At 39.2% G+C, this 13,874-nt stretch overlaps 1 protein-coding gene across 5 annotated transcripts in view; it reads left to right on the top strand.

Moving 5' to 3' along the window:
* Positions 1-1,876: 1,876 nt before the first annotated feature.
* CW7 overlaps positions 1,877-13,874 on the top strand; it is a 54,548-nt gene continuing 42,550 nt past the window's right edge. Inside the window, exons 1-5 of one of the 5 annotated variants that reach the window (XM_010275142.3) lie at positions 1,877-2,129; positions 2,215-2,283; positions 3,003-3,082; positions 3,415-3,604; positions 3,709-3,783. In XM_010275142.3, the coding sequence (XP_010273444.1) occupies positions 3,051-3,082; positions 3,415-3,604; positions 3,709-3,783 (297 nt within the window). In that variant the 5' untranslated portion in view covers positions 1,877-2,129; positions 2,215-2,283; positions 3,003-3,050. Of the gene's footprint in view, positions 2,130-2,214; positions 2,284-2,662; positions 3,083-3,414; positions 3,605-3,708; positions 3,784-13,874 lie in introns of those variants that run through there. The other 4 variants (XM_010275133.3, XM_010275116.3, XR_016076207.1 and 1 more) reach the window with 4 other exon arrangements.

Here is a 13,874-nt window from a genome sequence, read left to right as displayed (position 1 = left end):
ACATTACATATTTAGGTAATTGCATTTACCCAAATAAGTAATTTACCACCAAACAAAAAAGCCTTAGTTCAATAAGTATAGTGTTTGGCTGTATTCCAGCATTTGATTTTTACATTTTTAGAAATTATAAAGTAATCATGTTCTAGCTGAACCTGATTCAACCTGCCAATTATATTCAAATATTTGGTTACATCCAAGCCAATACGAGTGATATCTAGGGAGCCAAGCTAAATCCAAATTGGCTTGTCACGGGTAAAACCAACTAAAATACGAGTGATATCCAATCCAAATTGATTGGATTGCTCATTCTTGGCATGTTAGCAACACGCTTATGCTTTTAGTTGACCTGGGCTCAAAAGATCGATTAGGGTCACCAACCCTTATCATTAGTCACAGGTCAAAAGGCCTACTTTATGTAGTGTTTTCAACCTAACATTGACCTATTCGTTTGAACCGTTTAAATCATTACCTGGTCATGATTTCGAGTTTGGTTTTAGTAAAACCTGCCATTTGGTCAAAACTATCTGACCTGAGCAATTAGAACGTTGACCTATTTGACCCAGTGACCAAGTCCTAAGTTGTACACCAAATGTGTATGCAAACTTATGGAGGCCATAACTTTGTGCTTCGATGTCTGATTGGGATGATCTTTTTTGGGTAACTTTCCAAGATCTATACATTCCAATGTGACATAGGCACATTGCCCCACTAATTTTGCGAAAACCCCCTTTTTTGGCCTAAAATTACAATTTTTTACAAATAAAAAATAAAAAACGAATAAAAATACAAATTAAATATTATATTATATCTATAAAAAGGATTATATATTTTTTATTTATAATATACATACATACATACATTTTACTGACATGACATGGCCTAATCCATTGGACCCAAATGGTCGAATAATTTCACAACCTAGAGGCAAAAACGGTTTGGCCTTCAGATCGATTTTTAAGATATTTAAGTTTATGAGATGGACGAATTTATAAAAATCGCTATATATAATGCAAATGCAATACATATACAATAAATTGTTGCAGTGTTGCTTACATATATATATATATAATTGGGTGCCATATATTAGGTAGGGATGGAAAATTTCCCCATCCCCAATGGGGGCTCGACTTCCACAACCCAATGGGGTCGGGGATGGGGATTATTTTGGCGAGACAGGGATTAATAGGAATCCCTGATTGGGGTCAGGGTCGGGGATGGGGATTGAGGTCCCTGCCCTACCTCGACCCCGATTAAATGTTATTTATATTAATATATTATTATATTACTTCTATAATTCAAAATATATTTAAAACATTATGTATAATTAAATTTTTTCATTTATTTTAAATAAATTTATTAAAGAAAAATTCTATTATCTAAAAAATTTCAGAGATTCGGGTCTCCACAGGAAATCCATCCCCATCGGGGATTGGGAATAGAGGACAACTTTTATCCCGACAAGCATCCGAGATAGAAATGGGAGTTAATTACAAAATCGGGTTGGGGACAGGGAATATGATCCCCGCCCCCAACCCGCCCCTTGTTGCCGTTCCTAATATTAGGGAAAATTCCTTTGTATTTGTAGTTTTATGCGAGTGCTGATTGCTGAACCTAAAACATGTTTTTCTTTATCTAAAAAATTAGAGAAAAATCAGCTACTCCTATTGGCGTAGACTTGTAGAACCGTGAATCACTATCCTTGATGGATTGCTGCGGCCCCATGTTGAAATGGATGAAGTGACGATAAGGTGGGGCATCATATGAACGTTTTGAGTCCGGATATGCACATGACGAGGGGCGCCTCACACTATCCTCACGATGGATGGTTGTGCCACGCGTTCAAAACATTCACCTCTGCATCTATTCTTTTCAGGCCAGGAGGCCCAGGACCGAAGCCTTAAGTTCCCTCTCTCCACCGGTTGCAATCACATCTCCGGTCGTCACCGATAAGACGAGACTCTGATTATTCTGCTTTTTTTTTTCCTGCCCAAACCTCTCATCCTTATTTTCTTTTTTCTCTTAATAAAACATAAACCTTCTTTTCTCTTCGGGTCAGGATCCAAATCTCTTCTCTCTCTGGCGGGGATTAATCTCATCGGTGAGAATAGATAGTGGCGACTCAAATCCAGGTAAATCGCTCCCAAAATCTTAAGAACAAAAGGTTGTTGAGAAATTTGTTTTCATGCTAGGGTTCTTTGTTTTTCTCTTTTTCAGTTGCAGAACACTCCCACCGACGACCATTGCCAGGAAATTAGTATCATGGGAAACAACGGCCAGTTTTAGGTATTTTTCTTCCTCCAACCTAGTTCGAATGAATGTAGTGCTTTCTAGTTCGAACCGGAGCATATAGAGGCCAGTTCCAAGTCTGTATTTCAGCTTTTATTTAGGGCGGTTCATGCCAACGATGTTTGCTCTGAATTCACATCTGTGCCCTATAAAACACGTGATGGGATCTGCTCCTAACAAATGAACGCCTTAAAGATGTTTTCATGATAAGATATGCGTGTGAGGAGCGGATCGGTCTCATAAAATACACCTCACAATGTTTTAGAATATTCCAACCATGTATTCAGAACATCTTCAACTGACAACTTTGAGAGTACATGCTGAGATGTGTTTGTGGGACGCAGATGTTATATCGTTTGCTCCGTGTTTTACTTCTACACAAATCTGGGGCCGCGTCACGCGTGGTGCAACCGACCGTTGTGCGGACGGTTTGAGGCGCCCCCTTGTGAGGAGCAGATCCGAACTCGAACGTTTTGTCTATCATGACACCGAAGTCCTTTTCTAACTAATAACTTCCCTACTGGTGTTCCAAAATTTCGTTCTCACTCCTTTACCCGAGGAAAAAAGAGTTAATACTTTGCTTGATTGAAATCAAACACTGGTGGCAGTTTAGCAATCTGGACGTCTGTCATGTTCTCCAATTTTGCAGGTTTTTAAACGCTAATTTTCCCTTTAATGGAGGTAAAGCTAACCCTAGACAATCTTTGAAGACGCAGAGATCGATTTCGATCGCGAGATTCATCCATCGAACCGGGGAAAACAAAATGCTTGGTGATGGGGGAGAAACCCCTTCTAGGTATAAAATATCAACCTTTTTTCTGTTCTCTAATCATGAATATGATATATTTCTAGAGCTTACTGACTTGAAGAGTTAATTTGCCGCAGTACTGACGGATTTGTTCTATTATTGTATATGCCCGCAATTGTGTGCATGCTAGTAGCAAAATTATGATTTGTATATATATATATATATATATATATATTATTGCTGGTTGACTATCTCGTTATCTTTCCTTCGTACTGTTGGCGGACAAATTTGCATTCGAAACTTTTCAACCAGGAAAATTCTGCACATAGGTAAATCTTGGTAGTGTTGTTCTTTCTTTTACCAAACCGTTCGTTTGGCAGGTATGAATTATTGAGCATGGTGAGGAAGCACTCAAACTTGTTAGGAAAAACGTCAGTTGATGAAGACGATGGTACAGATATTGAAATGGATGCTGGCTTTTGGCATGATTTCTTGGACTTGTATTTTATTCGTAGTCGGGAATCAAGGGGGCGTCAAGATGATGATCTTGTTTTTTTTGTTAGGAAAATGGTATGGCGTTTAATGTATCTACATTATGTATTGGTCTATCAGTTTTCTCTTAACCTTTTGTTGCCAAAAATGCTTTGAGACCAACTCCCTGTATGTTGTTGCAGAACTTGCATGGATATGGTTTCAATGATAATATGGAAGAACTTCCTCCTTATTTCGTACGCAGGTGGGCACCTAAGGTAAAGCGACATGAGGTCCAGTTTCAACTTCACAGATTTGATATCCATGATTCTTAATCCTTATATTGCAATCATAATTTAACAATGGATATGGGGATTACACCCCATAAGCAAAAGTATTGTAGCTCATACTATAGCAAATAAGAATGGACGTCAGGGATTGTTTTTAAAGATACCCTGCCAGCCTGGCTCAGGGAATACTTTTTTAGCCATAGTCATGCTTGGTGTTGTAAATTGCATCTATATAAGTATAATATTATTTTCTCTTTTGCGGAAAAAGAAATTAGTGCAAAGGCTTCCAAACACCTGAAGCACAAGGTGCAAGGGCAGAGTAGTGTTATCAATTTGGTTAAGCAATGACTAGTTGATGATAAAGAGATAATTTCTATATTTAAGATATTTATGCAATCTCATAAATAAGTTAATGTAGACTACAACTATTCAAGAAAAGAATGATATTGAACAGTTAGTTTACAGTCTTTTTTTTTTTTTTTGGTAAAAAGTTAGGCTGGACATGCTAGGGTACGGAAACACAAGCTTCATTTTCCAGAGAGTGCGATCTTGATGTTGACTATTAGATGTGCCCTTCACTTGTAGCAACTCCATACCAACACACAAGTGATATTGGAAGAAATTTTAATAAGAACTCCTTCATTACTCTTTTTAATTTTATGTTTTTTTTTTCAGTTTTATTTACCATCATCAGATCATCTAATCATATTCCATCATAAATATTTAAAGCCACAACATGAATGTAACAAAAATGCAAATATATTATATATTATTTCAAATAATTAGAGATACAAGTAAACAAATGAATCTTTAAAATGATTGTGGTTGACTAAGTTGACTAGTCATAACTCACTAATTGATGCTATTATGAATATCAACCAACTAGTTAGCGATGTAGTGCGTTTGGCCCTCAACTAACTAGTTGGTCGACTAGTCAATGAAGCATGATTTTGAAATAAAACAAAATAAAAAAAACTTGATTTACAAGAACATGTAAATCCACATTCTAAATCGAATAAAAGGCACATAAACCTTGTAGAGAAGATGGGCCGAATGGCCCATAGGCTGCTTATCCTTCTTTATTTTTTATGTTCTTTGCTGTATTGGGCCTTAATCTGGGCCTTATTCTTTCTTGTGTTATGTTTCTTAATTTTCTACCCAGTTAGGGGCCTCTCTGTAAATTATTAAAGTTTAACTTAATGAAATGGAACTAGGGGTGTAAGAGAGAAGGTTATGTTCGAAAATCTCTTTCTAAACCCTAGTTGCCCCCACTTTCTTATTCTTCTTCTCTCCTCTTGAAATCTGGTTTCTGCTACTCTCTTTTGAATTTTTGCAACTTTCTAAACAGTCATTTCTTTTCAAAAGGCTATTTTTCTTCTTGGTATCAGAGCAGGTTCGTTTTTTCCCTCTTTTCACCCATTTTTTTCCCATACACAGTGTGTATGGAGAACAGAATTGTACGAATAGTTAAAGAAACCTATTTCAGCCTAGTTGTTAGTGGTTTCTAGAGAGAAGGGGACTGGTTTTGTCGTCCTCTTGACAGATTCAAGTGTGTTGCTCGAAACCCTAATTTTCTGGAGAAGTCTGATTGCGGGCCCCACAGGGAGTTTGACCTGGGCGCTCAGTGACTAAAGGCTTTTCATCCTTCATCTTGAAGATTGAATCAAGTGGATTGGTGTTCTGTGAAGTCTACAAGGAGGGACTGAGTTTTCTTTGTTTCTCCCAGCTTCCGGGTGTGACGCAGGTTGCTGATACGGCTGCCTAGAGGTTGGCTCACAACACAGTTTTTGTTATGTTTTCATTTGTTGTTGTTCGAAGTTGTTAGAAGTCATTTTTGAAGTATTTAAGAAGATGAACTCTTCAGAATTTGAAAACAAGCATGTTGCTGAATCCAGACAGGTTCCAGGAGCCTCTGTAGACTCTTTACTGGCTGTGACCACAGTCAAGCTGGATGGAACTAATTATCTGGCTTGGTCACAATCAGTAAAAATTCTTATCTGTAGTAGAGGCAAATGGGATTTTATCTCCGAGAGCAAAAAGGCTCCTCCGGAAGATGATCCATCATATGAAAAGTGGATGCAAGAAAATTATACTGTTATAGGATGGCTTGTGAACTCAATGCAACCACAAATTAGTCAACACTATTTGTGGATGAATTCAACAAAGGAAATTTGGGATAGTGTTGCTGAAACCTATTCCCAGAAATTAAATGTGGCTAGGGTTTACAAGTTGAGAAGTGATGTGAAGAATTTGAGACAGGGGGAGAAACCATTAGCTGTATACTTCTCAACACTGAAGTTTTTATGGCAAGAAATGGATTTGATAGAAGTTATAGCCTGGGACACCACTAATGATGCTGAGACCTACAGGAAACTAGTTGAGAGAAATAGGGTGTTTGAGTTCTTGACAGGGCTGAATCCAGAGTATGACATCACAAAGCAAAATATTTTATCCTATGATAGTGTTTCACTGTCTCAAGCCTATGCCTTGTTAAGTAGTGAAGAAAGCAGAAGACTTATCCAGGTCCAAGGGGCTGGTCTAAATGATCACTTTGCTATTATGGGAGTGAAACCTAAGGGAGTTGCTGGGATTCCAAGTAGCTCAGGGAAGAAAGAGATTATCTGTGAGTACTGTAAAAAGCTAAAGCACACTAAAGACAAGTGTTGGAAATTGCATCATGAGCTTCTTCCTCTTCGGTTTCAAAAGAAGTCTGATAATATGAAGGCAGAGAATGCCAATGTTGTTGTTGGTCCAAATAGTGACAGATACCAAACTGAAGAGATGACGGCTAGTGAGTAGTTAGCAGCTATGAAGGCAGAATAAGAGAAGTTTGGGAGGATGATCAGTCACCTAGAGGGTGTGGCCTCTTCTTCCAACCCTCCAGGAAATTCAACCTCTTCTGCATTTGCTCATTCAGGTATACAAGCTTTTTCCAATCATGCAACAATTTCAAGTAATCGTAGGATCCATTGGATTATTGATTCTGGTGCTTCTGATCATATGACTAGCCTTTCAACTTTGTTTGTTTCATATGATTTACTTCCTGGATGTGACAAAATCACCTTAGCCGATGGTCTCTTGCCCCTATCTCCGGCAAGGGAACCATCAAGGCTACAAATTCCTTGGTTCTTCCTTCTGCTTTTCATATACCCAAGCTAAATACAAACTTGTTATCTGTAAGTAGCCTAACTAAGTCATTAAACTGCTGTATAACCTTCTTTCCTTCCTACTGTGTTTTTCAGGATTTGAACTTTCAGAAGGTGATTGGGAGTGGCCATGAGGCGAATGGAGTATATTTGCTGGATACTCCTGGACAGTGCCATGAACAACCTGGAAAAGCTGCTTTTGGGTCTATAGAGTCCATCAGTCGAGTCATGTTATGTCATTTTCGTTTGGGTCATCTTTCTTTTTCTGCATCAAGTTATTTATTCCTAGAACTGTTTAAGGGAATTAGTTTGTCCAGTCTTCATTGTGAGTCGTGTGAACTGTCAAAACATTGTAGAAACAGTTATCCTCTGAGTAGTAAAAGATCTTCTCATTTTTATATTGTGCACTCTGATGTGTGGGGGCCTTACCACTTAGCTTCTATGGGTGGCTACAAATATTTTATCTTGTTCATTGATGACTTTTCTCGGTTCACTTGGATATTTTTTATGAAGTCCTGTGATGAAGTTCCCAGATTTGTGAGGCAATTCCATGAATTTGTCCTAACCCAGTTTGATACCAGAATTAAAATTTTTAGATCCGACAATGCAAAAGAATATTTTTTAGAAAACTTGACTTGCTATCTCACTAAGTTATTCACCAAAGCTCCTATGTTAGGACCCCAGAACAGAATGGGGTTGCTGAAAGAGAAAATAGACATATTGTTGAAGTTGCAAGAAGTATTCTATTTGACAGGGTTTTGGGGTTTAAATCTCCCTTCAGTCTTCTTCATCCGGACAATGATCTTTTTCCTATTCCTCTTCGTGTCTTTGGCTGCACTTGTTATGTACATATCCCGTGTCCAAAAACATAAATTTGAACCAAAAGCCCACAAGTGTATCTTCCTTGGTTTTTCCCCCACACAGAAGGGCTACTATTGTTTTGATCCAAAGATTGGCACTTGGTATGTCTCAAAGGATGTCATCTTTGATGAGCTTTCTTCTTTTTATGGTTCTTCTCAGGAGAGACATTGTCCAAGGGGAAGAATTTGTCACAGTTGTTTGCTCTTCCCCTTCCTGTCCCAGTTGAGTCTTTTGCTGAGACTCTTCTTCCTTCAAATGAGTCAAGGGAGGATCAGTCATTTCACTCTCATTCCAATGTTCCTATCCCTCATCCGTTACCTCCTCCTTTACCTCCTCGCCCTCTTTTTAATCCCAGGTTGTACCAACGATAGAGAACCAGAAATGAGCAGATTGTTTCCCCTACAACACATGAGCCTCATGCACTTTCAGTTACAGAAGAGACAACATGTACTGTTACAGCCCCTTTGGAGCCATCCTTCCCAGACCTTGATATCCCACCATTGCTATTAGGAAAGGAAAAAGGAAGTGTACTGCACATTGCATTTCCAAACACCTTTCTTATAGTTTGCTCTCTCCTTCATTATTTTGCCTACCTTTCTTCTGTTGCTTCTAACCCAATTCTCAGGTCTGTGTCAGAAGCTCTTACTATTCCAGAATGGAGGGATGCTATGAGAATAGAAATTGATGCCCTACACAAGAATGACACTTGGTAAGTGGTTGATTTGCCTGAAGGGAAGGATCCAATAGGCTGTAAGTGGGTTTTTACTATCAAATATCATGCTGATGGCACCATTAAAAGGTACAAGGCTAGGCTGGTTGTAAAAGGCTATACACAGACATATGAGATTGATTATCTGGAGACTTTTTCCCCTGTTGCCAAGATGACTTTTGTGAGAGTTCTGCTATATTTGGTTGCACACTCAGATTGGCCACTTTATCAGCTGGATGTAAAGAATGCATTTCTGAATGGAGGGTTACATGAGGAGGTCTATATGTCTTCCTCCAGGGATGTATGAAATAGATATGAAAGGAATGGTCTGTAGGCTGAAGAAATCTCTTTATGGACTTAAACAATCCCCTAGAGCATGGTTTGAAAGGTTTAGGGATGCCTTTGTTAACTTTGGCTATGTACAGACACAATTTGATCATACCCTCTTTGTGAAGAGGAGAGGATCCTTGGCCGTTTACCTGATTGTGTATGTTGATGATATTGTTGTGACTGGTAATGATGTATCAGGGATTAATGATCTCAAATCTTTCCTTCATACAGAGTTTGAAATCAAAGATCTGGGGGAATTGAGATACTTTCTTGGCATAGAAGTTGCTGGATCCAAGGATGGGATCCTTATCTCTCAGAGAAAGTATGTTCTTGATTTGCTCTCTGAAACAGGGAAGATGGGTGCTAGACCAGTTGCTACTCCTATCGATATGAGCCATAAACTCTCTGTTTCAGATGAAATATTGTTAAAAGATAAGGGAGTCTTCCAGAGACTACTTGGAAAACTTCTCTATCTATGCATGACTTGGCCAGACATTGCATATGCTGTCAGTTGCATTAGTCAGTTCATGCATGCTCCCAAGGATACTCACATGGCACCAGCAGAGCGGATTCTGTGTTATTTGAAAGGCTCCCCTGGAAAGGGGATTCTATTTGCTAAGCATGGCCATATGAAACTTGAAGCCTACACAGATGCTGATTGGGCCGGAAACATTGATGGCAGAAGATCTACCTTTGGGTACAGTAGCTTAGTGGCAGGTAATATTGTCTCTTGGAGAAGTAAGAGACAATCAGTTGTTGCTCGATCTTCAGCCGAAGCAGAATACAGAGCCATGGCTCATGGAGTTTCTAAACTACCTGGCTTAGATCCTTGATGGAGGAATTGGGTATTGAGCATTATAAGCCAATGATGCTATACTGTAATAATCAGGCCACCATCAACATTGCTTACAACACAGTGCAACATGACAGAACTAAGCATATTGAAGTTGACAGACACTTCATTCGAGAAAGAGTGGCTTCTGGAGAAGTGTGTCTACCTTTTATCACCTCTGAAGGACAGTTATCTGATTTCCTCACCAAGGGCATTCCCAAGGCTAAACTTCAACATGATACTGGCAAGCTTGGCATGATTGACATATATGTTCAACTTGAGGGGGAGTGTAGAGAAGATGGGCCGAATGGCCCATAGGCTGCTTATCCTTCTTTATTTTTTATGTTCTTTGTTGTAATGGGCCTTAATCTGGGCCTTATTCTTTCTTGTGCTATGTTTCTTAATTTTCTGCCCAACTAGGGGCCTCTCTGTAAATTATTAAAGTTTAACTTAATGAAATGGAATTAGGGGTGTAAGAGAGAAGGTTATGTTCGAAAATCTCTCTCTGAACCCTAGTTGCCACCACCTTCTTCTTCTTCTTCTCTCTTGAAATCTGGTTTTTGCTACTTTCTTTTGAATTTTTGCAACTTTCTAAACAATCATTTCTTTTCAAAAGGCTGTTTTTCTTCTAACCTCTATGATGGTATAACATAATAATCCATTACCATATTTCACAAAAAACATGAAGAATTCCATATCTTTAAGAAGCAATAATCCAATTCCATAGAATGTATCCAAATCCATGATGTCATTAAGAAGGTTAAAGTTAAAGGCTATGGCCCTCTACCACCTCCCTCATGTCTAAAGGCTTTGTGCTTGTATTAATACTTGTGATTTGATTCAAAGGAAGAGAAGGGGGCAGCAAACTTTGGTGGGAGCAATTAAGGGCCAAGCCTTTTAGACAGGAGGGAGGAGGTAGCGGAGCCAGCTGTGAGACCCTCAATCCCCTCCCACCCCCACCCACAGGTAGCCCCTAGGCCTAATGTTGAGTTCTTGCTTAACTTTGATGGTAGCTGTTGACCGACCAAATTCTAATGGACAGGGGTTGGCAGGGATTAGTGGCTTCATCACTAATTCAGCAGGTGCTGTTTTGTGGGCCTACAACAATGGTCCTGTTGGCACTACAAATGCTGTGGAAGCCGGAAGTTAGAGCTCTCCTAGTAGGGTTAAGGGTGGCTGTCTCCATTCGTTCCACCCCTGCAGTAGTGGAGGATGACTCTTGAAATGCAATCAGGTGGGCATCTAATTTGGAGGTGGGTCCTTGGAGATTGGCTCATCTGCTGAATGAAATCCGAGGTCTCTCAGCTCTTCTCTCTAGTTCCTTTAGATGGATTCCCTGTCTCCATTCGTTCCACCCCTGCAGTAGTGGAGGATGACTCTTGAAATGCAATCAGGTGGGCATCCAATTTGGAGGTGGGTCCTTGGAGATTGGCTCATCTTCTGAATGAAATCCGAGGTCTCTCAGCTCTCCTCTCTAGTTCCTTCAGATGGATTCCTGGGGAACTGAATATAATGGCTGATTCCTTAGCTAAATCAGGGGTGGATAGGGGTTTTTTGTACAGTGCTAACATTATGCCTTTGTAATTGCTGTCTTTTTGGCTTATTGGCTTTTTGTACATCCCCCGATTCATGATGAAAGTTATCTTTTCTCCTCAAAATAAACAAAAAAAAGTTTAAAGTTCATAATAACTACAGCGTAAATAAATAAGAAATTAAAAGGCACCACGGGATAATAAGATAAAGTTGCATAAAAGTTCTAATTTCTCAATGCTCAAAAACCAAATTTCAACAATTAAAGGTTATTTAGAAGTTAATAGATCATTACTATGGCCTAAAAAATATAAGAATACAGAAGGAACTAAAAAACTTAAAAAGGTGCATGCCTGGGCTCCCTTGTGCCTCAGGCCCTCAGCCCAGGCCTGCACAAAGGCACAGCAGGTCAGTGTCTTTTGAAAGTGGCCATGCCTGGGTTCAAGTGAGGGACATGCCTCAAAATGCACCTCATCTGTGCACCTAGTTATGCCTTTTAAAACACTGGATAGCCGGATAGGTTAACCATAGGTTAAGTAAAATGAAATCAGAATAATATGGGTAGGAATGCCAGGATTGAAGACTCTTAAAGAGCAGGTTTTATGGCGTACAGTATATTATAGTGGTGGAGAAGAAAATGGCAATGCATACAACAATATTCAATCAGATTAAACAATTGGATATTATCAACTTTATTATATACCTATAGAGAAGTGCATAAATAATATTCTCTTTACCTTATATAAAATCTTTTTATGAAGTGTACTCCCAGAGTGGGAATCACTAGCCAGTGGAATGAAGTCGAATTTTGATGGATGTTCTCTTGGAAATCTAGGTCCTTTAGGCATGATTGGTGTTTTTAGATGTTCTGCAGGATAGGGCTCACTTGTATTGAGGAACTAACAGCATGAGTTACCATGTTACCCTCATCATAGGTAGTTGGATCATGGATGCTGGGGGTGTACCCTTTATTTTCCCTCAACTGGTCAATGGCATCTTTTTTGATCATGTTACTGATAGAAAAAAAAAACCTATAGTATGGGTAGATGTTTTTTTGGAAAAGGTAAAGTGTATATTAGTGTATATATATATATATGTAGAGAGAGAGAGAGAGAGAGAGAGATTTATAGCAGAATTAAATTCATTCATTTAATAATATTGAATGGTACATAGCCCGAAATAATTGATTTGCAAAGGAATTAACATCTCTTTTCATCCATTGTAAGGTAATCTCTATTTCTTGTAGCAGCCATCTAATTCTTCTCCTCTCATGAATATATTGCCACCAACCCTCATCCCCTTCCTTTTGCAGCCATCTAATCACCAACTTTGAGTCTCCCTCAATTGCAAGCTTGCGTATATTCAGGTCCTTTGCTTTCTGAATTCCTTCCATGACAGCTAGAATTTCAGCTCTTAAAGTGTCACCCACCCCTACTGGACCAGAGAATAAAGCAATAATTTTTCCTTCCTCATTTCTGAACGCTCCCCCAACACCAGGTCTTGGGTTACTTTCACTGCTGCCATCAAAACTCAGCTTTATGAAGCCTCTTAAAGGTAGGGACAGACCTGTCCATAAGTTGCCTTGTAAGGAGCAGAATCAGCAATTTCCTTCCACTTTCTCATCAACTCACTTTTTGGAATGTCCTCGAACAACTTAAATGTCTTCACCCAATGAACCACTTTGATGGATATGACTTCTTTTATTGCCTCCCTACTCCTTTCTTTTTCCACAAATATTCTTTGGTCTCTTTCTTCCCAAATAGTCCAACAAATTGCCGCCCTTGTACAACACCATATGATTCTACCCCTCTTTTTCAACCATCTAACAAAAGTAGAGGATAATAGGCTTTTAAGTAGGCGAGGAGTTCCATCTGCACCCAAACAAAGAGAGAAGCCATTCCCAAATTGAAGAAGTAAAAGGGCAAGATATTAATAAGTAATAGCAGGACTCACCATCAACCTTGCAAAGAGGGCACCAGGAGGGAGAAAGACACTAGTTAGGTCTTTTTCTTTGCAACAAGTCACTTGTGTTAATTCTTTCTAGATACACTTCCCAACAAAAACCACCAATCCTAGGTGGAATAGGTGTGGTCCAGACTTCTTTGGTAGGAAAGGGCACTCCCAAATTATCACTTGACTGTATCAAGTTCAAAAATAAGGAAGCACAGCTAAAGGAACCAGAGGGAGAAGGGATCTAGATTCAGTTATCACTTTTTAAATGGTCCAACATTACTTTTTGAAGATTTTGAAGCAATGTTGAAACACTACAAATTTCATTCTCTCGAAGCCCTCTTCTAAAGCCCAAATCCTAGCCAAAGCCTATACTAGAGTTGGGGGGAACCAAGAAGGATGAAATGGGCTCCCACTTTGGGGTAGATAGGGCAAAAAGAGAAGGGAATTGTTCCATTAAAGGTGAGTTTCCCAACCAGACATGTTCCCAGAAGTTGACTAAGTTTCTTGAGCATGGATTATACCCAATGAATGGCAAGAATGATGGAAGGATGGCATGAATGGATTTCCAAGGAGCAGATTTTGTAGCTCTAGCCAAGACTCCAGAATCCGACTTGTTTGTCACAAGCCCATGAATACTTACAACTACCTTTGTCCACAATTTATCTCTTTCCAGAGGCAACCTCCATAGCCTTTTCCCTAGGAAAGCAGTGTTTCTTTC

This window comes from Nelumbo nucifera, chromosome 5 (assembly GCF_055504915.1).
Source record: "Nelumbo nucifera cultivar China Antique chromosome 5, China Antique-T2T, whole genome shotgun sequence".
NCBI classification, from domain to species: Eukaryota; Viridiplantae; Streptophyta; class Magnoliopsida; order Proteales; family Nelumbonaceae; genus Nelumbo; species Nelumbo nucifera.
The sequence above is the reverse complement of the archived record's forward strand: the minus strand, read 5'-3'. Positions and strand labels throughout refer to the sequence as shown.